The sequence below is a fragment of the Agelaius tricolor genome, unplaced genomic scaffold, assembly GCF_023055355.1.
Source record: "Agelaius tricolor isolate 1412-34295 unplaced genomic scaffold, bAgeTri1.0.p SCAF_30, whole genome shotgun sequence".
In the NCBI taxonomy this organism is placed as follows: domain Eukaryota; kingdom Metazoa; phylum Chordata; class Aves; order Passeriformes; family Icteridae; genus Agelaius; species Agelaius tricolor.
Genome location: NW_027269290.1, coordinates 1,479,778 through 1,504,501, shown reverse-complemented (window position 1 = coordinate 1,504,501; position 24,724 = coordinate 1,479,778). Strand labels below are relative to the sequence as shown.

General features: G+C 48.5%; 1 protein-coding gene across 1 annotated transcript in view; it reads right to left on the bottom strand.

The window, feature by feature from the left end:
• IGFN1 (immunoglobulin like and fibronectin type III domain containing 1) overlaps positions 1-20,801 on the bottom strand; it is a 28,518-nt gene extending 7,717 nt beyond the window's left edge. Inside the window, exons 1-16 of the mRNA XM_071449920.1 lie at positions 20,783-20,801; positions 20,182-20,304; positions 17,853-17,992; positions 17,191-17,290; positions 15,753-15,798; positions 14,887-15,061; positions 14,221-14,334; positions 12,887-13,058; positions 12,025-12,297; positions 5,483-10,297; positions 4,157-4,281; positions 3,580-3,721; positions 2,816-3,112; positions 1,894-2,193; positions 848-1,021; positions 339-467 (exon numbers count right to left, since the gene is read on the bottom strand). Coding sequence (XP_071306021.1) covers positions 339-467; positions 848-1,021; positions 1,894-2,193; positions 2,816-3,112; positions 3,580-3,721; positions 4,157-4,281; positions 5,483-10,297; positions 12,025-12,297; positions 12,887-13,058; positions 14,221-14,334; positions 14,887-15,061; positions 15,753-15,798; positions 17,191-17,290; positions 17,853-17,992; positions 20,182-20,304; positions 20,783-20,801 — 7,144 coding nt within the window. The remainder of the gene's footprint in view (positions 1-338; positions 468-847; positions 1,022-1,893; positions 2,194-2,815; positions 3,113-3,579; positions 3,722-4,156; positions 4,282-5,482; positions 10,298-12,024; positions 12,298-12,886; positions 13,059-14,220; positions 14,335-14,886; positions 15,062-15,752; positions 15,799-17,190; positions 17,291-17,852; positions 17,993-20,181; positions 20,305-20,782) is intronic.
• Positions 20,802-24,724: the final 3,923 nt, after the last annotated feature.

Genomic DNA, 24,724 nt, shown 5'->3' with positions numbered 1-24,724 from the left:
GGATTTCCACCGTGCTGTGTTGCCCCACATTCCAGTTTTTCAGAGCTGGATCTGGGTCCTTGCTCCTACCAGCCCTGCAGTAAATCCACAACATCCCAAAACACTCTGGCCCCTCCTGAGTGTTCCTCCACACTGCACATTTCTCCCCACTGGGGCCTGCCAAATCTTGACTTGGACATCCTACAGGAAATCCTTCCATTCCTTCCTCCAGCTGATTCTTAGCCATGAAACATTCCCCAATTACTGATCGTTGTCTCCACACACTTTTACAGAGGATTTAAGAACATCTCTCCATGAATACCCTGAAAGCAGAGCACAGGGCAGGGCAGGGCACTTACTGGTGGGGTCCCGGGCAAAGGCAGGCTCTGAGGGGTCACTGGGCTGTCCTGTGCCAGCAGCATTGACAGCTGCCACACGGAACTCATACTGCACACCCTTCTTGAGGCCCGTCACCTTCAGTTTCTTGTCTGCAGAGAGGAGAGAGGAGAGAGGAGAGAGGTGTTGCCTCAGGGGAGCTGTTCCCCATCAGGAAAGGTGACACAACAAAGCTGTGCCTTACTTCAGGCAGAATTATGGACAGAAAAAGTCTCAGGAGCCACAAAAGCTGTCACTGATTCCCCTGCCATTCCCTAGCCAAGTGCATGTGATCTTCTGGGATGTGTTCATTGTATTCCTTTCAAAATCAAACAGCCCTTGAATCACAGAATCATTTAGTTGGTAAAGACCTCCAAGGTCACCCATCACCACCTTGATGTGAAAGGTGTAAGATCCTAAGCAGCTCCTAAACCCAGCTGACATTTTTGCCATTTCAAATCCACTGGGCTGTTCCAGGAGTCAGAACACCCACCTTTGACAGGCGCATTGGTGACTGGCAGCCAGGTCACAGTGCCCTTCTTGCGTTTCTGAACAATGTATCCCATAATTGGGGAAGTGCCAGTTTTACAGGGAGCTTTCCAGGATATGGTGATGGTGTCCCTGCTGGCACTGATGATCTCAGGGCGATCTGGGGCACCAGGAGAACCTATAAAGAGACAATGGCTTCATTATTGGCAGGTATGTTTTTATGGCAAGATAAAATGATGCTGTGTGGAATTTCTTCTTCCAGATTCCCCCAGGTATTCCTATGGATGTGCTTTGAAAACCTGGCTGAGACCTGAAGCTGTGGATCCTGTTCCCCACACAAACTGGATCCAGCATAGACACTGTTCCTTAGTTTGGATTTCACAAAAGACCTGCTGTCATCAGGACTGACAATTCCTCTGCCAGTGGGGTGTGTCATTCCTACATATGAACAATCAGCATCATTCTTGCTTACAACAAAGGAACTGGTAAGAAAACGGATTTTCTTTGCCCTCTGCTAAAGTGTCCAAGGTACAGAATCATGGGAATGAGAATGGAGAAAGAAGATAATTAGAACTGAACATTGCTCTCTCTAGTACTGCATTTGTGCTCATGGCAAACCTGTTCTAGTATTTAAACTTCTTGAAGGACAAAACCAATATTCAGTTGTTTGGAGATTGGGGGAGTGGAGTGCTCATGCTGAGAAGGGCTGCACATATAAGTTCTTTTGTCTGTGGAATTAAGAAAAGGCCTCACATGTTCCCTTTGCAGCCACACTGAGAAAAATTTCCTTTGATCTTGATGTGTTTTGCATTTCCCCCATGAAACTTCCTTTCCAATCCAAAATAGAGCATGACCAAGGAATAATTACATCTCACTCAGCATCAGCAGAGCCTACAACAAACTGCTGCTCTTGCTGGGCAACCTCCACAGCTTTGTGTGAAGACTGAAGTTGAGATCTGTAGCAACATCCGCAATGCAGTGAGTTTCCTCTGATGTCAGCTTTGATAATGAATTTACCAATTTGAATTATGAATTATGAGTTCTCCTCACCTTTACCAGCAGCCTTCACTTCCCCTGACTCCAGTGCATCGCTTACTCCCTCGGCATTTGTGGCCCTCACCCTGAAGTAGTAGCTCATCTCTTCCTCCACTTTGTTTGTGGTGAAGCTGGTGCAGCTCCTGGGGGTTTCTCCCAAAGTCTCCCAGTCGTTCCTGCCCACCTGCTGCCTCTCCACGAGGTACCTTTGCACTGGTTTGCCCCCATCGTCCTTTGGGGGCTTCCACTGGATCGTGATGTTGTTGGCGGAGCTTTCGACAATTTTGATGGGTCCTGCTGGAGGCTGTGGCTTGTCTGGAAAGATGAACAGAGACACAGCTGGCTCCAGACCCAGACCTGCTCCTGGGTTTGGAGCAGACACTATCCCTTGCTCACCAGCTGGGAGACTGTTCTGATGAAATGCAGGCACAGTTGTAGGATGAGGGCTGGACATGTGAATTGCCTCTTCCAAACTTGACCTCTTCTAACTTTTGATGGAGAAGATGGAAAGCCATGCCCTTGCTCTCCCCGAGTCAATAGTTCTCATAAGCATTGCACCAGTTCAGCTTGCTAATACAGGCAAAACATCATTTCTGGTCTCCCAAAGGAGCCCAGACATTTATGGGAGGGCTGAATTGGACCTTGATATCCTATTTCAGATTTGCATGTTGGTTACAGTCACATCTCTCACAGTGTCTGAACACCCAAAACTCAGCTGCTTAGGCCATGAAACACCAAACTAGGTTTGTTTTCCCTTGTACTAAAGGGCATGAAGCATGTTCAGCAATCTTTCCTTGTACCCTGATTTTGGGGCAATATAGAGAGTCTTATTCCTTTCTAAATACCCAGTCACTCCAAACAAGGTTGTCACCAGTGTCAATGGATTCCCTGCCTAAGCTTTACAGTGAAAGCCACAGTGAATGTTATAGGATCTTACCTATCACCATGAGCTTTAGGTTGATCTCCAGGACACCACTGTCATTCTTGAGCCTGACTTTGTAATCCCCACAGTCCCTCCTGTCGCAGCTGGAGATGGACAGCGTGGTGCAGGTGTCTGTCTTGTCCACACGGATCCTGGAGTCATCCCCCAGCTCCATCCTGTCCTTCAGCCACGCCGCCCTGATGGGGCCCCGACCCTCGAATGGGATCCGCAGCTTCACCCCCTCCCCAGCCTTGGCCACTGTGGGGACACTGGTCAAGTTCTTGAGGAGAACTTTGTCCACCTGGGGAGGATCTAAGCAGGTGATACAAGGTCATTAAAAACCACAATTCAAGGAGGATAAGGTTCACCTTGGAGAGAAGGGATCCCCTCATGGTGCTGCCAGCAATGCTTAGAAGCTCACAACACTTGGATCTGAACCTTTAGTTGTGCTTTGCTACAGGATAATTATCACAAAATTTTGTGGTATCCCACTGTCCTTTCACTAGAGAAAATTTCTCCTAGGCAACACACTAAACACAAGAATGAAGTCTGCCCTGGTAAAGTGTTTTGTGCACCCCAGAAATATTTGAATTGCTGGCAGAAGGGTCCTTAGTTAAATTTGCAAATGCAAAATGAACCAACCTGTACAAAAAACATTTCCCATTTATTTTGTAATTCTTTATAATAAATTTATCTCAATAACCAATAACATGTCTCTGAGTAAATATATTACATTTAAAGCCCATTTCATGCTGCCTTGGTGGTTTGAGTAGACTCACCTTCAACAAAAATTGAAGCTTCAGTTTTTACATCTCCACCTTCAAACCTGTATTTCCCAGCATGAATATCTTCAGCCTTGTTGATGATCAGTTTGTGGACAAGACCTTTCTTTTCAAAGACGACTCCATCCATGCTTGTTAACTACAAAGTAAAAGATAGAGACCTATCCTTTTTAAAAAAAAAGTAAAAATGCAATCCAAACTAAAACTGGACAGACTACAATTTGAAATGCAGTTGAAAAGATTTAGGAATGTCATGCATATTTAATGACAATATTCTGGTATTCTGTTGCCCAGAGAAGCTGTGGCTGCCCCATGCCTGGAAGTGTCCAAGGCCAGGTTGGATGAAGTTTGGGTCTAGTGGAAGGTGTGTCTGCCCAGGGCAGGGGTGGGACTGGATGATCTGTAAGGTCCCTTCCAACCCAAACCACTCTGAGATTCTGGGAACCCTTCCAGGGCCCCACTCAGACTGCAGGTGACTCTCAGGGGGAAGGACACCTTGACACCACCCTTAGGAAGTAGAGCCAGAGAGCAGAGCATTGCTACCCAAAGCCAACAGCAAGCTCAAGGAACCCACCTTTAGGCCATCCTTAAACCAGGTTCCTGTCACATTGTCCCTGCTGACAGTGCAGGACAGCTCAGCCGGCTCCCCCTTCAGCACTCGCATGGTCGCCAGCTGCTTGTTGAGGTAACAGCGCGGGACTGAACAGCACAAAGGAAGGGAAAGAAGCTAAGTCTGTGCTACAGAGAGACACCTAGAGCTGAAAATGCATGTGCACGTGAGATGAAAAGAGCTTTAAAAAAAAAGGTCCTCTGGTCAGGAGAGGCTTTTGTGTCACCTCGCTGTGGGCCAGCTGGATACACCCAGTGCCTTGAGGACCATCCCAACATCCATCTCATGGACAATGGATTCACCACAAATCACATTTTCCAGCTGTGGATTTGCTAGTTTATGTCTATGCTAATTATCTTGGCTCCCTCTACAGCCAGTGGAAAAAAACAGGCTGCTCCAGGGTGTGAATATACTGCTTCAACCTCCTCTTCCTCTGCACTGACCACACATGGGCTGCCCAACACATCCCCTAAACAGCCCCAGGCACACTGTTCTCCACCCTTGTATTCCTCTTTCTCTTACCAAGTCCTCTCCATTACCATCACGATCTCCTCTCTAATATATACCCCACACTTCCTCCTGAACCCCAGTTTTGATGATTTTACTTCCTTGTTTATATTTATGGTTTAGCGATGATAATTCCTAACTTGTGAACCATCCCATTAGGTCAATATTCCTCTCCAATTATACACCTGATATTTCACATTCCTACAATTTTCACATCATCATCTTGTTGGTGGAGCCACAGGTTTTACTCAAATGACTGCAAACACATTACTCCCCTCTTACTCTATGCAACACCTTATTATTCCTGATGTTACAAAAGAAAAGAGCTCTTTACATTATATAATCCCATATATGCAGGCACAGAATTGTTCCCAGAACTTAGAAAACACAGTTCTTTACAGTAAGTATATGAAAAATAAAGTGAAAGCTTCATTTTGAATGGGAACAGTATCAAAGAAACATGATGATATTCCTTGAAATCTTATAGGAACTGGTATGTTTGTGAACTGGTCTGTTCCATGATATGTGAAACACAAATGAAGAGATGAGACCTGGTTTAGATCATTTAGACAAAGAAAGTAATTTAGACTTCTAAGGCAGTTTGATCAGAGCACACTGTGTAAGATCAAGCAGCCAGTCAGTGGGAGAAATAGGAATGGATCATGGGACAACCAAATTTCTATACAGTTGTGTTTCTCTAAACCATAACATCCAATTTCTTTTCAGGATTAGGGATGTGAGTATCAAAATGCAAAGAGCAGGAGTCACCAGTTAACCACGTACCTTTGAGATCATCCAGGACACTCCGTCTCTTTTGTGCTGTGCTTTCCGTGTTGTTCAGGGAATCATTTGCTTTAAGATCCAGGTCAGGTTCCTGGTTTCTCTGGTTTGCTGAAGGAGGTCCACCAAAAGGACCTGACACCTGGTCATAACTCAGTGGACCTTGACCAAACCCACCTGAACGACTCCCATCAACAGATCTGTCATGGGATTTACTCCCTGCCTCTCCAAAGGCAGAATAAAGGGAGCCCAACTGTGTGAAATCTCTGCCCTCTCCCCTGGCTCCTCCTGGACCTGACAGGGACCCTCTGTCACCAGCTGAACCTTTGTTCCCTGGCCCTCTGACATCACTGGCAGTGCCCTTTCCAGTTTCACCTCTCAAAGATCTGCCAAGATGTGCATCCAGCACATATTCCCCTCCTGGTCCACCAGCAGCTCCCACACCTCCTTTACCACCGACTGAATCCCATCCGTCCCCTCCCAGCCTCCCAACTCCACCTGCACCAGCTGTGGCTACACCTGACCCTCTGTCCTCACCATAGGGAGACCCTGCACCCCACAGGGCAGAGCCTTCCCTGGAAAAGCCCTCTCCTCCTGCTCCACCTGCATATCCCAGAGCTCTGCTCAGTGTGGCATCCATGCCATGGCCCAATCCCATCGCTTCCTTACCTCCAAGAGGAAAATGAGCAGCTCCTGCCACAGCCCCAGCTGGGAGACCATCCTTTCCATAGGGACCTCCAACACCCCCTGCACCACCAGCTCCACCAGCACCTGCTCCAACTGGGAGACCATCCTTTCCATAGGGACCTCCAACACCCCCTGCACCACCAGCTCCACCAGCACCTGCTCCAACTGGGAGACCATCCTTTCCATAGGGACCTCCAACACCCCCTGCACCACCAGCTCCACCAGCACCTGCTCCAACTGGGAGACCATCCTTTCCATAGGGACCTCCAACACCCCCTGCACCACCAGCTCCACCAGCACCTGCTCCAACTGGGAGACCATCCTTTCCATAGGGACCTCCAACACCCCCTGCACCACCAGCTCCACCAGCACCTGCTCCAACTGGGAGACCATCCTTTCCATAGGGAGCTCCAACACCTGCTGCAACACCAGCTCCACCAGCACCTGCTCCAACTGGGAGACCATCCTTTCCATAGGGAGCTCCAACACCTGCTGCAACACCAGCTCCACCAGCACCTGCTCCAACTGGGAGACCATCCTTTCCATAGGGAGCTCCAACTCCCCCGGCACCACCAGCTCCACCAGCACCTGCTCCAACTGGGAGACCATCCTTTCCATAGGGAGCTCCAACACCCCCTGCACCACCAGCTCCACCAGCACCTGCTCCAACTGGGAGACCATCCTTTCCATAGGGAGCTCCAATTCCCCCTGCACCAGCACCGCCATCTCCAACTGGCAGACCATCCTTTCCATAGGGACCCCCAACTCCCCCGGCACCACCACCACCACTCCCAATTGGCAGACCATCCTTTCCATAGGGAGCTCCAACTTCCCCTTCACCACCAGCCCCACCAACACCAGCTCCAACTGGGAGACCATCCTTTCCATAGGGAGCTCCAACACCCCCTGCACCACTAACACCAGGACCTGCTCCAGCTGGGAGACCATCCTTCCCATAGGGAGCTCCAATTCCCCCTGCACCAACACCACCAGAACCATCTCCAACTGGAAGACCATCCTTTCCATAGGGACCCCCAACTCCCCCTGCACCACTAACACCAGCACCTGCTCCAACTGGCAGACCATCCTTTCCATAGGGAGCTCCAATTCCCCTGGCGCTCGCAGAACCAGCGCCACCAACACCTGCTCCAACTGAGAGACCATCCTTTCCATAGGGAATTCCAAATCCCCCTGCACCAGCACCACCAACACCTGCTCCAAGTGGCCGACCATCTGGACCATACAAAGCCTCTCCTGCACCAGCTCCACCAGCTCCAACTGGGAGACCATCCTTTCCATAGGGAGATCCAAATCCCCCTGCACCAGCCCCACCAACACTTGCTCCAAGTGGCCGACCATCTGGACCATACAAAGCCTCTCCAAGTGCTCCTACACCAGCTCCACTAGCTCCAGCTGGCAGACCATCCTTCCCATAGGGAGCTCCAGGTCCCCCTGCACCAACACCACCAAAACCATCTCCAACTGGCAGACCATCCTTTCCATAGGGACCCCCAACTCCCCCTGCACCACTAACACCAGCACCTGCTCCAGCTGGGCGACCATCCTTTCCATAGGGACCCCCAACTCCCCCTGCACCACCAGCCCCACTAGCACCTGCTCCAACTGGCAGACCATCCTTTCCATAGGGAGATCCAATTCCCCTGGCGCTTGCAGAAACAGCACCACCAACGCTTGCTCCAAGTGGCCGACCATCTGGACCATACAAAGCCTCTCCAAGTCCTCCTACACCAGCTCCACTAGCTCCAGCTGGCAGACCATCCTTCCCATAGGGAGCTCCAGGTCCCCCTGCACCAACACCACCAAAACCATCTCCAACTGGGAGACCATCCTTCCCATAGGGAGATCCAAATCCCCCTGTACCACCAGATCCACCAACACCAGCTCCAACTGGCAGACCATCCTTTCCATAGGGAATTCCAAATCCTCCTGCACCAGCACCACCAACGCCTGCTCCAAGTGGCCGACCATCTGGACCATACAAAGCCTCTCCTGCACCAGCTCCACCAGCTCCAACTGAGAGACCATCCTTCCCATAGGGAGATCCAAATCCCCCTGCACCAGCACCACCAACGCCTGCTCCAAGTGGCCGACCATCTGGGCCATACAAAGCCTCTCCTACACCAGCTCCAGCTGGGAGACCATCCTTTCCATAGGGACCCCCAAATCCCCCTGCACCAGCCCCACCAACGCTTGCTCCAAGTGGCCGACCATCTGGACCATACAAAGCCTCTCCAAGTCCTCCTACACCAGCTCCACCAGCTCCAGCTGGGAGACCATCCTTCCCATAGGGAGATCCAAATCCCCCTGTACCACCAGATCCACCAACACCAGCTCCAACTGAGAGACCATCCTTTCCATAGGGAATTCCAAATCCCCCTGCACCAGCACCACCAACGCCTGCTCCAAGTGGCCGACCATCTGGACCATACAAAGCCTCTCCTGCACCAGCTCCACCAGCTCCAACTGGGAGACCATCCTTTCCATAGGGAGATCCATATCCCCCTGCACCAGCCCCACCAACACCAGCTCCAAGTGGCCGACCATCTGGACCATACAAAGCCTCTCCAAGTGCTCCTACACCAGCTCCACTAGCTCCAGCTGGAAGACCATCCTTCCCATAGGGAGATCCAAATCCCCCTGCACCAGCCCCACCAGCACCTGCTCCAGCTGGGAGACCATCCTTTCCATAGGGAGATCCAAATCCCCCTGCACCAGCCCCACCAGCACCTGCTCCAGCTGGGAGACCATCCTTTCCATAGGGAGATCCAAATCCCCCTGCACCACCACCAGCACCAACACCTGCTCCAAGTGGCCGACCATCTGGACCATACAAAGCCTCTCCAAATCCTCCTTCACCAGCACCACCAGCCCCAGCTGGGAGACCATCCTTCCCATAGAGAGATCCAAGTCCCCCTGCACTACCAGCCCCACCAGCACCTGCTCCAATTGGAAGACCATCTTTCCCATAGGGAGCTCCAAGTCCCCCTGCACCAACACCACCAAAAGCACCCCCAGCTGGAAGACCACCCTTTCCATAGGGAGACCCAAATCCCCCTGCACCAACTCCAACAGCACCACCAGCACCTGCTCCCAGTGCCTGACCATCTGGACCATACAAAGCCTCCATTTCTCCTCTGGAATGGCCACCTGTACCAGGTGTAGCCCCACCTCCACCTGGAAGCCCTCCTGGCCCATACAATGAGCCAGATCTTCCTGTCTGCCCTAACTGACCACTGACATGAGGTGTCAGGCCATCCTTACCATAGGGAGTCCCTGTTTGTCCCTCTCTGTTTATACCTGCTCCATTCATGTCACCCACAGTGGCATCCCCATCCTTGCCATGGTGGGACCTCATTCCTCTTGCCATTCCAGCACTTGCAGCTTTCCCCCCAGCTCCAGTTCCTGGACCAGTCCTGCTGAACAGATCACCCACACTGGCTCCCATTCCAGTTGAATCAGGATCAAGCCCATCTGGCACAGAGCTTCCACCACCCAACCTCCCAGCACTCCCAAATCCAGCTCTGTAACTGGCATCACCTAAATTCCCATCCTTGTCATGCTGAGAGCCCAAACTTTCTCCATCACCCATGTCAATGTCAACAGCACTCAGCAAACCTTCACCTCTGCCATCTACAGAATTCCCTTCACCTGCCCCTCCTCCTGCACCACCAGGACCTGCTCTGCCTGACACAGAGTCCATGCCATGGACAGCTCTTAACCCACTTCTGCCCCCCTTTAGTCCAAAGATGCTGCCATCATTGGCTGCTGAGTCTCCATCTAGACCTGCTCCAGAAAACTGCCCAGACCCCATCTCTCCATTCATGTGGGTTTTGCGTAGCCCTTCTTTTCCCAAAAAAACTTGGCTTCCATCACCAGAATCAAGGGAGTGTCCTTGGCCCCTGCCTTGACTGCTGCCTTGACCTGTTCTGTGCCAGCCACTTTTCTCCCCACCAGAGGATGTGGAGAAGGAAGCACGATCTTCAGCAGCAGCTTGTTCCTGGCGCCGAAGCTTCCTCGCCCTTTCGTTGTCTGCCATTGTTTCTTTCAGCCACTCAGATGTCTCCCTTACAATCTTTTCTCCTTCATCCTGACTCCTCTTTCCTTTGGCATCTGAAATTGCATTGTTTCATGGCAGCAGATTTACAATATACAGAAAAAGAAGGGAACAAAATAACAGAAAATCAATAGGACATGCACTGCATCAACAACCAAAGAAAATTTGTTAGCACTTTTTGAATTTCATTTTAGGATATACAAACACAATACATTTAAATAAATTTAAAATAATTTCAAATCCTGAATTTTTCAATGCCACATTCAGACAATGAAATGTTAGTTAAAAACAATTATTTTTAGTTAAAATACATTGGTTTTTAATGGAAACATGCTCATTATAACAAACAAACCAACCAACCAACCAACCAAAAATAACAGAAAAAGAGACTTCCAGCATGGCAGGTCTGATTTAGAGGGGCTGAGATTGTATGTGGGATTCATTCATTCCATCTTCCTTCACCCTCCAGATATGGAGGAGTTACAGAATATTCCATGCACAGAAGAGCCATCAGTTCCCACCCTGGAACTGGGATTTCACTGCTCTGGAGGCAGCTTGCACATCTGGATAATGGCTGGTTTAGGGATGCCCAACCTGAGGACTAAAGCTTTCAGATATGTGAATAGCTTTGGATTAATCTGAAATTCAGGCTGTTCTGAGAGCAGGTCACTCACTGCTTTGGTTTCCAGGTCAGATATAATTTATCAGAGCTCACAGCTCACTGAAATCCATGGAAAGTTTCTTTGTTTCAGAAACCTGCATTGCTTTGGAGAGGCCTTTGCGAGAGAGACCCCTCCTGCTGCTGCAGGAAGATCCCAAAGGAAACCAGAGTCAAAGAGAACCAAAGGAACCACCCTTCATAAGCAAACAAATATAAGCCAGGTGACTGTCAATGTGCCTGCACTGTGTTCCCACCTTCCCAGCTTCCTCTGAGCTCCTTCCAGCATGTTTAAGTCTAACTGGGAATGAAAAATATTATCTAACAAGAAGAATGGCATTGATAGTGTAGAACTGAGAGTATCAAAAGCTCCCTGAGCCCCTGCCTGCTGCACTGTGATCCCTGGGACAGCTTCCTCAAAAACATGTGGGGAGATAGGGAGCATTTTTCCAATAACTGATGAAGAATGTGCTACTTCATCAAAGCTGTAGAGCAAACAAGCCAATAGGATTTCTCAGGACTAATTAAAAGGGGAAAAGTTGGTCTCATATGAAGAGGAAAGAGGGTGTAACCAGCCATTCATTTTTCCAAACAAGATTTAGAGTAATGGAATCACAAAATGGTTTGGATGGGAAGGGACCTTAAGACTCATCCCATTCCATCCCCTGCCATAGGCAGAGACACCTTCCACTATACCAGGCTGCCCCAAGCTCCATCCAGCCTGGCCTCAGACACTTCCAGGGATGGAGCAACCACAACCTCTCTGGCACCCTGTGCCAGGGCCTGCCCACCCTCACAGCCAAGAATTCTTTCTCAGTATCCCATCTAACCCTGTCCTCTGGCAGTGGGAAGCCATTCCCCCTTGTCCTGTCCCTCCATCCCTTTGTTCCAAAGTCCCTCTGCAGTTCTCCTGAATCCCCTTTAGGCCTTGGGAAGGGCTCCAAGGTCTCCCTGGACTCTCATCTTCTCCACACTGAACACCCCCAGTTTTTTCAGCCATGATTTCGGAATTAGAGGCTCAGCAATTCATTTTCCAGCAGAGCAACATCTCCCTGAGCCATCAGGCAGTGAGAAGAATGCTTTGTGCCAACACACCACAGGAACAACCCACTGCCAACCACTCACACTCCACGAGGAGCCAGGCGCTGGAGGAGCCCTGTCCCGCGTCGAGCATGTACAGGCCGCTGTCCGAGGGCCCCACGTTCCTCACAGTCAGCTTGTGGGTCAGGCCATCAGGTGTCACAGAGATCTGGTGCTTGTCACTGGCCTGGAGGGGGTGGCTTTTGTGCAGCCACAGGGGCTGGTGGCAGGGCGTGCACAGCACACACTGGAACTCGGCGTCCCCGGCCTCGGCACAGCGCACGTCAGAGAGCGGCTGCCGGAACCGCACCGGGATGGCTGCAGGGGAAACCAAGAGCTATGGGGAGGAAACAGCTTCTGTGCTCCCAGGGAAACTGTTACAGCTGAAGGAGGAAGGAACAGGAAGTTGTGGTGCCTCTGAGCAAAAGGAAAAACTCAGATGTGCTTCTGTGCCCAATTCTGCAGAAAAGCAGAAAAGTAGATTTTTGTCTTTATTATCTTCTGAGACATTTGTACCTCACAGCACCGATGTGTTGCCAGTCTGTAGTCATTGATGTGTTCCTGCAGTACAATACTTGGATTGAATTTGTTATTATTCTGAGCTCACAGAAGCAAACTGTAATGTGGGGTAGTTAAGGCGTGTGTTCACTGTCACCCACAACCACACTGGTACTCGAGGTTAGGCCTGCTCCCTGGGACTGCAAATGTAGCACCTAAAGCATTTAGTCACCCTCCTGCTCCTTTTCACCTGTGCCAGGCAAGGAGCCCTTACTGGGCAGCACAAAACCAATCCTCTGTGGTGGTCAGGAGTTACTGAGCTTTGCACTTGCTCCTAGACACATTTTTCCAGCAAAAAAATAAACTTTTGTCACAGTTGCACACCAAAACCATCAAAACGAATTCATACCTTGAGCATCCAGTTCGGTTGAGAAGACAGGGACGTCCTCCACCCTGACCTGGTACACCCCTGCGTCCTCGGGCTGCACATCGTTGACAGTGAAGTAGTACCTCCTGCCGACCCTCCGCAGGCAGTGCTTCCTGTACTCATCCCCTGTCCCGTAGCGGAGCCGCTCGCCGTCCTGGCCAGGGGAGGGCAGGGAGGGAAGGAATGTCCTCACAAAGGCTCAGCCAGTGCCAGGCATTTCAAACACAACCCCCTTGTTGATATGAGTACCCTCACAGTGCCCAGGGCTCTTTGCAGTACACAGGCACTGTCTGGGCAGTGAGTCCTGCACAGAGCAGGGCACCAGGCTCTGAAACTCAGCAAAACAGCACCTCTTGGCTGCCCACATAAGGGTCTGAAGCTTAATTAATACACAGTTCTTGCAGCTACAAAGACAAAGCACTTTCTTTTCTAGATTTCAGCATCCTCACAGCTGGATGAGCAGGAGAGTTCACCACTTTCTGTAGCACACTTGGGTTACATTGTCCAAATTGTGGCTCATCGACTTCATGTCATATATTTGATCCAGAAGATTCATAGTTAGTCTGTCCTCCCCCTTGGGGCATTCTGATTTCCCCTGGATTAAAGCCTCTAACCAAAATTTGACTAAAAATTATCTTTCAGACAAACACATCTAGCACTGAGCACCTGCAGATTCTATCTATGGGACTATGGATCTAGAGGGAATGTTTTACCTCTCTGAGATCTTCTTCCACAGAGGGAGTTATAGTGCAATAACACACTTGAGAAAGTTCATAAAATTTATATGAAACTGCAGAATTTCTGTGGCCTGAAAGACACTGTTGGGGTGATGGTCTTAAACTGAAGGAGGGTCAGGTTAGATATAAGAAAGTGGGTGGGGAGGCCCTGGCACAGAGTGCCCAGAGCAGCTGTGGCTGCCCCACCCCTGGAAGTGTCCAAGGCCAGGTTGGATAGGGCATGGAGCAACCTGGGCTAGTGGAAGGTGACCCTGTCCATGGCAAGAGGTGGAATGTTTTAAGGTCCCTTGACCTTTAAAAGGTCCCTTCCAACTCAACTCTTCTATGAATCTCCTGAAGACACAAGCATGTCAGTAACTGACTGCATGCTCTGTACTTGGATCTACAAATCCACAGGGATATCCACCACCAAAGGTCACCCCACACCCACATTGCTCCCTAACCAAGCAGGGAACTGCAAAAGACAGACAACCTTAAGGCATTTATGTACTCTCAGCCACTGCCTAGCAGATGAAGCCTTTTCTGTAGAACACTTGAGGGGCTGCTCTGAGCTGCTGCTGCCTAACTCATCCCCCTCACCTTGAGCAGGTAAACGTTGTTGTTGCTCTTTTTCAGCTCCATCTCCAGGCTGAACGTAGCATTTCCCTCCTTGTTGACTTTGATGTGTTCAAAGTTTTTGAGACTGTGAATTAACTGCAAAGAAATATTGAAGAACCTAGTAAATGGTAAAGCTGCCATGACAAAAGTTCTTAAGCTGTTGAATTAATGTGAAATCTACTTTAAAGACCTATCTCTAACATTATGTAGTAGAAGTATCTGTAAGTCACAGTTCTGGTACAGTGACTTGCAATGTCTGTAAGTTGCCACAGTTTCCTCCTGTGTATAAATTATTTTTTATGTGTTGCCTCCTGGTCACTCCCACACTGCCCATCCAGGTCTCTACATGCCCCTGTATATGAAGGCCAATTTTTACTTTTGGACATATAATTTTTAATTTGGTGTCCAAATTCTCATCAGAGACAACTGAATTACCCTGTGGTCACTATCTCCTAAAATCTGTGAACTGAGCTTCAAAAAATTCATTAGCATTTTCACCTGCATGAGTAAAGAAGTGGAACTTCTTTAAAATATTGTCATAAATCACTGTCATACAACAAAATTTTCATCTCCAAAGCAATTCAGGAAAATATAGCCTGTTTTCAGAAGCTGCAATTTCTTAAAAATGAGTGGTTTCAGTTTATTTACCTTGTCTTGTTCACTCTCTGTTTCTTTCCTCATCTCCTGCAGCTTCCTCAGCATCCCACGGAAGTCAGCAATTCCATATTTTATACAGATTTTCTCATAATCTCTCCTATCTGCATGGAGCAGCAGCTGCCACACAGCTTCTTTGTCCAGGGGCTTTGGTTTTGGTGCTGCAGCCCTGAGAACCAGGGGGGAACCATTCAGACATTTTCATAGACACCAAGATGTCCTGTTTTTCTATCCCTAATTCTCTTTCATCTCTCTTCATCATTCCTGTAGTTCACTTGGCCCTGTAGGTGCAGGCAGAAAAGACTGGGACTCTTCCAGAGCAGGTTTTCTGCATCTGTACTACAAATTAAATGGTGCCAGAGAACAGCTTCCACCCTGCTGAATTATCACAAGAGGGTCTGGCACAGTTTGGCCCAGGCCAGGTAACTGCCTAGCACAGCTCAGGACTCTGCACAGAGATCATTATCAGCAGGCAATCCTTAGAGCTTCCCACCTGGGAAGGGAAGGATTCTGCCCTGTGCACCTGGCAGTGCAGCTGGGCTGGCAGCCAGAGCCAGCAGTGCATGGAGAATTGTCCTTTGGACAGGAAGCCACTCGTGAGCTAAACACAAGGAAGCAGAGAAACACAGCCTCCCTTCAGAACCTCGTGGTGCAGAGGAAGTACCCCTCAAAATGAGGCTGGAATCTTGTGTTTATCTCAGTCCAGCTGGCAGTATCAAGCTGTTGTGGCCTGTCTCTCCACAGGGAGTCTCACCACAACTTTGGACACAAGAAGTGTTGCCCTGAAGGTCTCTGGAGCTGTCCCCTAGCACTGAGAAACATCCAGAAGTGGGAGCATGGCCCTCACTCCAGAGCCTTACCTCTTCCTCAGCATCTTCCTGGAGTCCAGGAGTGTCTTCTTGAGCTCTGTTACAAGAGTGGGGGAAGCAACAGTCACATAGCCAGCACTGTGAAATACATCTCCCCAAAGAAGATAATGCAGAATAGCCACTGACAACAGGTCATTCTGCTGGGGTCTCTGGTGTTTTTTTCACATTTTACCAAAAAACTGTCATGAAACTTAGTTAGTTCTCACTGCCATTCTCATCCTTTGAGTGCCAGTGAAGTTCATCTCTCCCTAAAGGGCTTCCCTCTAGAGACCCACTCTTTTCAGCTATGTTAACAAGTTTGATGTTAAACACAAGATGTGTTTAACATCCCCAAATCCCTTTTTCCTTTCCTAATGATTCCATAATCACTAATTACAACAGCCCAAAACTGTGTCTAAAATCATCACTTTAGCAAAAGGTAAAGAGCAAGCAGACAGAGATGACAGAACATCAGAGGCTCATTAATCCTTCTCTTACTCCGGTCTTTATGAGTTTGGGGTAGCAATAGTGTGGCAGAGTATCTTTCTCTCTGCTCCCCCCCAGTAATATATTACACAAATAGATCTTTAACTTACCATCAGCAGCGTGAACAGGAACATATTTTGCCTTCCTCTTAAAGCCAACTGATCATTTATAAAACAGAAGGAATAAAAACCATAGGATGAACAAGATTAGATTAACAGCAGTGAACCAATGAGCCATGAAACCACTGTATCTGTTACCAGTGCAAGAGGGAATCCCAGTTTGGATTTCCTTGTCAATCTGACATTTGCTCCCAGTAGACTCCATCTATAAAGGTGATATTCCTATTGCCATTGACTCTGTGCTTGCTGCAGACTCCACACAGAGGAGGAGAGCATTTTTGCCCTACCAATTTTATGGTCTAAGCAATGGGAGGAAATATCAACATCTTGTGTTAGAGATGGGAAGCCAAGGTGGAAATGGCAACTGCAGATAGGTACCTTCTAAACTTCTAACCTTGAAAGGTACAGAGGTGACATGGACACTTCAGATATAATCCATCTTCTGCTCAAGTGGATTCCAAGAAAATCAGTTGTATCTGACCCACCAAGTGCCCGTTTCTCTGCACTGACTGTGACAGAAGAAGGAGCAAGGAGCAGAGACAGCCACAGAGGGATGGAACCCTCCCAAAGGGCTGATTCATTCAACACCATAAAGAAAGAACTGGGGCAGTTCAGCAGTAAATCCAGAGTGTCTGATTATGGACCAGTGCAGTGAGCACAATTCCACTTTCTTCCCCCTTGCCTTAAAGCTCACAGTGTTAGGGAGCCACCAAAAGATCTCCAGTCTCAATGAAGGGAATACCAAACCTTCACACCAAGAATGCCCAGACAAAGTCCAGACACCCAGCCCAGGAACAGCACAGGCACAGCCTCTGGCCTGTGGAGCCCAGAGCTGCCAGTCCTACCTTGGAGGATCCTGAGGCCAGCAGAGCACGAGGCCTCTCCATAGGCATTGACAGCACAGCAGCGATACAAATCACTGTCATCTGGAACCAGGCTCTTGATCTTCAAAGGGAGAGCACAGAAACTGCTCACAGAAAGGGCTGGGGTTCAGTTCACCTTCAGCTTCTCATAAAGCAGCTACTCAGTGGCACCTCAGAGGCCTCTTCTGTTCCCAGAAGGGCTCTAAAAAGCTTTGTTTGCTTATTTTTGTGTTATCTCAGAGCTGGGGATCTACACTCTTCCATCAGTGTAGAATCATAGAATACCCTGAGTTTGAAGGGACCACAGGATCATCCAGTCCAGCTCCTGGATAGGACACTCACAACAATCCCACCCTGGGCATCCCTGGCAGCGCTGCCCAAACACTCCTGGAGCTCTGGCAGCCTCAGGGCTGTGCCCATTCCCTGGGGAGCCTGAGCAGTGCCAGCACCCTCTGGGGAAGAACCTTTCCTGATCTCCAGCCTGACCCTCCCCTGGCCCAGCTCCAGCTGTTCCCTGGGGTCCTGTCCCTCTCACAGAGAGCAGAGATTGGAGCTGCCCCTCTGCTTCCCCTCATCCCACTGCAGGTTTTTCTTGTCCATTTCTCTCGGTTCCACAAGTCCTTTCTGAAATATTTGATCTTTACCTGCAGAATGAATTCATTTGTAGCACTGTTGAAGGACATTTGATATTTGGCAGGATCATCCATTCCTTTCCGTGTACGTGACCATTTCACCTCAGGAGCTGGGACACCTTTGACCACAGCTCTGAAAATGGCATCTTTACCTTTGAAAAGAAAGAAGGATTTAGTTATTTAAGACAGGCTTGAACATGAGGACTCTCAGACCTGGTCCCTTTTCTAATCAAGAGTGAGTAATTTCTGTTATTTTATGCAGAAACATTCTTCAAAAGTAACATTTTCTTTTGCACATCAGTAATTCAGGTTTTGTGTGTATTCAATCATAAAAAGCCTTTAAAACATGGCATTGCCCTGCCAGATGTGGCTGCTGACATCTCTGACCATCACTGAAATCAGAAGCCTGACAGCAACTTCAACTCAGACTTGCTTTTTACCCATGAAATGTCCAAATCCCTTCTCATCACACATATTCTCTATCAAATCCCACTGTTTCTCCAATCTTTAACTGGCACCACCTTGCACTCCAAACCCACCAGGCACTGCTGTTTGAAGAGACAAGGGAGGGAGAGGAGAAGGGGGTTCCTCTCCTTCATCCCTGCTCCCCAGGAGCCTGAGTACCCACCAGCCCACCACAGAAACCTCCAACAGCTTTCCCACTGCCCAGTAAAAACCTCTTCTCCAACAGGTTCCAAAACCACAGGAAACACTGGGAAACAAGTCAGAGAAGTGACTTGTGGGAGTGAGAGGGAGTAGAAATGGAGGTGAGTTATCCATGGAAAAACCTCAGAGTAGAAATGATCACTCTCTCTTACTTTTTAGTACTCTTGGTCTTCAGGTGACCAACACTGGTAAAGATTCTCCCTGGAAAATCTGGCAATATTTCTCACACCTTTCTGCAGTCACCATCACCAAACTTACTTGATGGAACAAGTTCCTGCCAGCAGATCCTTATCAAAATACCTTTTCCAGCCTCTGAGATTGCAGTGCTATCTCTTATTGAAGTCTGATTGCAGTTTGTTATCCCTGTATTACATTTTAGCCACTGTGGCTGCACTTTTCCAGGCTTGCCACAGACCACCCAGCCAGAAGAATCAGCTCAGCCATGCACTGAACACAGTGGGGTGATGACAGAATTAAAGGCCCTTGTGGTGCCTCTACACAGACACAGAATTACAGTGACCAACATGAATGCACAAAGAACCTGCTGAAAATGAAGTAACTTGGAAAATTTACACAGGTGAAAATATAGACAAGTGAAAACTTAGCCTTGGGTAGTTGCTGAAAGGTGCAGGTGGAGGAGGAGGAAGAGGGACAGGTTCCACTAGAGGCCACTGTGCTCCTTCATAAAACCTCAGTGGCTCCTGGAAATCCACAGGTCAGTGTGGAACACCAAAACCCTAGCTGCTGGTTCAGTTCTGGCAGGGAAGAGGAGCTACACGATGTTCACAGGCCACTCCACACCAACAAAAAAGAAAAAACAAAAGGACTCTGCAGGTGCACAGAGACACCTCTGGGAGGCTCTTCATTGATTCCATTTATTGGCTCATCAGCTGCCTGCTCTGTGCAAGATCCTTACGTTTTTCCTTGCAGAATCATCACAGAACCATGGAATGGCCTGGCTAGGAGGGAGCTCAAAGCCCATCTCATTCCACCCTCTGCCATGGGCAGGGACATCTTCCACTATCCCAGGGTGCTCCAAGCCCTGTCCAACCTGGCCTTGGACACTTCCAGAGATTGAGGGGCAGTCACAGCTTCTCTGAGCACCCTGTGCCAGGATCTTACCACCCTCACAGCCAAGAATTCCTTCCCAATATCCCACCTAACCCTGCCCTCTGCCAGTGGGAAGCCATTCCCCTTGTCCTGGCACTGCAGGCCCTTGTCCACCTCTCCTGGAGTCCTTTTAGGCACTGGAAGGCTGCTATAGCCTAAACAGCACCTCCAGTTGCCATATCCTCTTTAAAAGCAGCTGATTTTAGTGCTGAGCACAAGTTCTTTCAACAGGAAAACAAAAAAAACAACAGCTTTTTCAATGTGCTTAATCTTTTGCTGCAAAATCCTTACTGTGAGAGCTTCCTGCAGAATTCACTGGATTTGCTGTACACATAAGAGCCAGATGTTGGTCTTTCATACACATAGTGACAACTCAGGACACCTTTGTGAGTACTGATGGAATTGTCATCAGTGTAACAAAGACTTTGGCCACACAAGACTTTTTTTGTGGTCATGTCAAATCACTTTAGAAACTCACTTGATTTAATCATGATAATTTTTAATGTAGGTGGGACATGGAGTCAAACCCCCAGAACTGTGGCTTTGCCTGTTTATCAGGTCTCACCTTCCTGCAGTGTCAGAGTGAGTGGCTTCCTCTCAAAATCAGGTGTACTGCATCCTTCTGGAACATCATTCACAAACTGAGTGACAACAACTCCTGGGATAGAAGATTTCTTGAAGATTTTAACTAGAAAATCAAGAAAAATACATTCAATTTACATGTCTATCGTTCAGAAAGAATCTCTCAGTCTGCATTGCCTCCTGCAGAGCAATAACTGCTCCTGCTCAGCTCTTCTTGAACCACAAAGGTCCCACCCACTCCAGTGCCACAGGCTGTAAATGTGTCCCAAGGCTTGGGGATTAAGGTTTGGGTGGCTTTGGTAAAGCCACCTTCTGGTTGTGGTGGCTTTGGCAGAGTTGTGTCCAAGTAGGAAATTCTGCAATCAAAGTCCTAATCCAGGACCACCTCGGCTCACAACTCCAGCCACGGTTTGGACAGGGAGAGCTTTGCATCAGTTCTTGTTCCAAATACAAAATCTGGCATGAGGAAAGCCCCACTGCCAAGTCAGAGCCTGGAGGGTCAGTCCCTCCCATCTCCAAGGTAGAGAAGCAAGCTGGGGTTGTTCTTAGGGGAATATTCTCCAGAGCTGTGTCTGTTCTCTCACCTGTCTGATGGCTGCTCATGATGCTTTGCTCAGCTTTCTGGGGTCAGCACAAACAGATTACAAGTTCTCCTGTGAAAAAGACAAATACTTTCATTATTTACAGTTTGCAAGGTAAAGGACAGACCTTAACACTGCTTCCTTTAGTGACACAGTTTGTCCTTCCTCACTTGCCACATCCTTGTAGCCAAGTAGAGGCAGACCTGCCAATCAGCCTGTCATGCCCAACACAACCTGGGTATGAGGATGATTAGCAGGGCTGAATGGAAAATGTACACATCCAGTGGCATCCCTCTGTGTCACCTGGCTTTCCTCTAAAGACCTCCTCTCGTGTTTCAGGCAAACATTCACCACATGGCACTCACGTGGTGGGTTCTGATGGATGGCAAGAGCAGTTGCTGAGAAGAAAACCACAGAGATGGATGTCTAAACTGGGGCATGGAGCAGAGGTACATCCCGATCTCATTTAGCTTGGTTAAATTAGCAACAGACCTGAGAGCAGACAAGAAGCCTTTAGAAGGGAATGGTGAAGTGTGAGCTTGGCATTAAGGAGTTATTGTTATGGATCATTCAGGGGACCTTCTGCCAAAGGAGTCTCTTTCCCTGTATTTGAAATCGGACAATGTGTAATGTAACACATCCCTGCCTTGCAGCAAGCTGGGAAAGCAGATTCTCTGTCATGTGAGAGATGCTCAGGAACTATAGAGTTACTGCAGCTCTGAAAGAGCAATTAGATTGGATTGCCTGTGGCATTAGTGCTGTGTCTCTGCTTACCCTCTGCACTCCTTCAGTCAACAGAGGGACACAGGAAAATGCAACTTCCATCAGTTTTGAAAGGCACAGGGACTTTGGGAGCACACTTACACCAGGCATTCATCCAGCTGAGCTCTGGCACCTGGCACCTGATGAAAACATAGGGGTGACATCTCCTTGTCACACATTCAACTTCAAGCTGCATTGTCTGGGTGAGAATTGGTTTCAGCTAAAGGTAAGAGACAACCTAGTGAGCAAAAATAATTTGTGCTGGATAAACCATGCCCAGGCCAAAGAGAATGTCACTAACAGTACCTCTGGGTCAGCTTCTGAACCAAAAAGTGTTTTGCCATTACTCAGCAGCTGCAAAGAGCCACAGACACCCCCCTACAAAAAAATCACTGGCTCCACTTTGTCCTTACCACCAATCTTGTTTTGGGGCACTGCGCACACCAGAAATCTCAGCAATAACTGACATCTCTGAGCCTCCCTGGCCTCAGTGGAAATGCACTGAAACAACAGCACTGGGAAATGGGAGTGGGCTGTGTGAGCACCAGCCAAGCCCTCTCTTCTGTCCCCTCCTGGCCTGATCTGGATGTCCTCTGCTGCTCCCACCACACATCTGTGTGCTGCTAGTCTGGTACATCACACAGTTACTTCTGTAACCCCCTGGGAGATGTCTTAAAACCTGGGAATGAAGGGAATGAGGAGCTTGTGGGAAGGAAAAGACACAAAACAGAAGTGAAAAGAAGCTGATTCCAGGGCACCCTGTCCTGCCCCAGGCAGGGCATTGCACAGTGAATGGCTGAGATTTTTAGAGGCTCTTGATCACCCTCTTATGGATTTAATTTATCCTCCACAGTACTGAACCACATTAACAACAAACATAATCCCCTATTGCCTCTTGTATATTCCTAAACATGTCACCACTCCTGGAGCTGGAATGCCTGATGCTTACAACACTCACCAAACAGGATGACCTGACACCAGCTTGCAGCAGCTTTCCCCTAAGCTCTGTTTATGTTACACTTGCATTTATTCTTTGCTCCTCCTGATTCCTTTCCTCCACGCTGGGCAGTGGAGAGGAGCAGCTACTCTGAAACAGCAATGGGGTACAAACTCAGCTCCAAAGCCTTTCCTGGTATCTCCAAATGTTTCATGTCAGAATGTTTCATTCTCAGCCTGGTGCAACGGTGGACATGTGTTACCATAACAAAAACTGCTGAGAGAGGGCTAAATTCAAATCTAGTTTGGTAAAAGCCCCAAATACTGGCAATATTTGCACAGGCAGTAACAGGCCCCATCTCCCAGTGGACAACATGCACTATGTGCACTATGTATAAACTGCTGAGTTTACAGAGTCTTAAAGATTTCAGAAATTCACTTGGATTAAAAATAAGCTCCTGTGAGTCCTTAAACTCCTGTGAATTCCTGACTTCTGGAGAATGAGAAGGAAGCATGTTAATGCCACACATTGATTGCAGGGTTAAAATAACAGTGCTGGATATGAAGGGAACATTCCTTCAGTGTAATGAATCCAACCACATTGCATTTTCCAGTGTCTTGTGTATTAAATAAGGACCAGAAAATAACACCCTGATTGGCACAGAGCCCCTAAAACCTACCCCTGCTTACTTTTAAAATTTTTATTCCCTTGTTACATGAATGATCATGGCTTTGTTCTGACTCCAGTTCAATCTAGAAAAAGAAATCACAGGATTTTTAAAATGAGACAGCAAAAGCCTTCCAAAAATTGTCATAGTGTAATTCATATCTTCACTCACAGGTGCTTGAAACATTGGTGTCCAAATGAGGACGATTTATTCAATGGAATAAATGCTTCCAAGAGGGAGTCACCCCTCCCCAGGTGAATGCTGCTAACACCCCCAGCACAAGAGAGTGACACTGGAAGCAGCTCAGCACTCTCACTCCTCTGTAAAACACAGCCCTGTCATGCATTAGCCTTGTTCATGTATCCAGTTGGCCATGACTCATTCCAGGCAGAAGTCTGTCTGCTCTGCAGCTGCAGGGACATCCCCACTGGAGACACAGGGAAAGCTTCCATGGCTTTCAGCACAGAGCTGGAGCAAGCCCTTGGCTACTGACAACATTTTTAATGTCCCAAAATAAAGCAAGAAGCCTGGCAGGGTGGGAGGTTGCCCTTCATCCTCTGTGTTCATTAATCTGTCTGGATGAGACAGAGCAAGAGACCATTCCCTGTGAGCCTGACTGGACACCAGTGCTGGGGCCATAAATCAGCTGAGTGAATAAGCAAAACATTTGGGAGTCAGAATTTGTAGGTGTTGGGGGCGTCACATGGAGTTATTTACAGGCTTCAGACAGTGCAATACACAGACAAGATGTGACATAATTGCTGGCAGACTGGTGAGCAAAATTAGCCAAAGCTGTAGGGAAGTGACACGCAGTGAGTGGTTCATGGGGAGGGGATGGGTGCAGAGGCTCGGGATGTGCCACGGGCATTGCACAAGCACAGACACAGCGGGGACAAAGCCATTACCACTTAAACCAGTGATAGTAAAGTAATCAGCAGCACAGGCAGCATTTCTTTCATAGGAGCATGTATCACAGAATCTGCTGAGCTGGAAGGGACCCACAGGGACCATCCAACCCTGCACAGACCCCCCAACAATCCCACCCTGGGCATCCCTGGCAGCGCTGCCCAAACACTCCTGGAGCTCTGGCAGCCTCGGGGCTGTGCCCATTCCCTGGGGAGCCTGGGCAGTGCCAGCACCCTCTGGGGGAAGAACCTTTCCTGATCTCCAACCTGACTCTCCTCTGACAAAGCTTTTCTCTTTGTAATTCTCTTTGAATTTCTCTTTGTAAATCATGAAAATCAGGGTGGTCCTGACACAGAAAATATTCTAAACAAAATAGCAAATTGTTGTGAGCTGAGTCAAATTCTGGCTGTGCTTTACCCCAGAGATCCCGATACTCAGTGAGCATATTCACCTAAAAGTTCTCTTCTAGCTTTGGGTTGGCTTTCTGTGGTTTTTTGTTAACTTGAAGTAATCTTTTGAGCTCGAGTCTTCCCATTTCAGATGAATTTTCAATTAAAATTTCAAACGCTTTGGTTAGAACCACAGAACTGAAGGCCAACAAACTGTAGAAGGGAAACTTCATGAAAACTTCTGAGCAGGTCACAGAGCGGGAATGTCACAAGCTCTCCAGTGA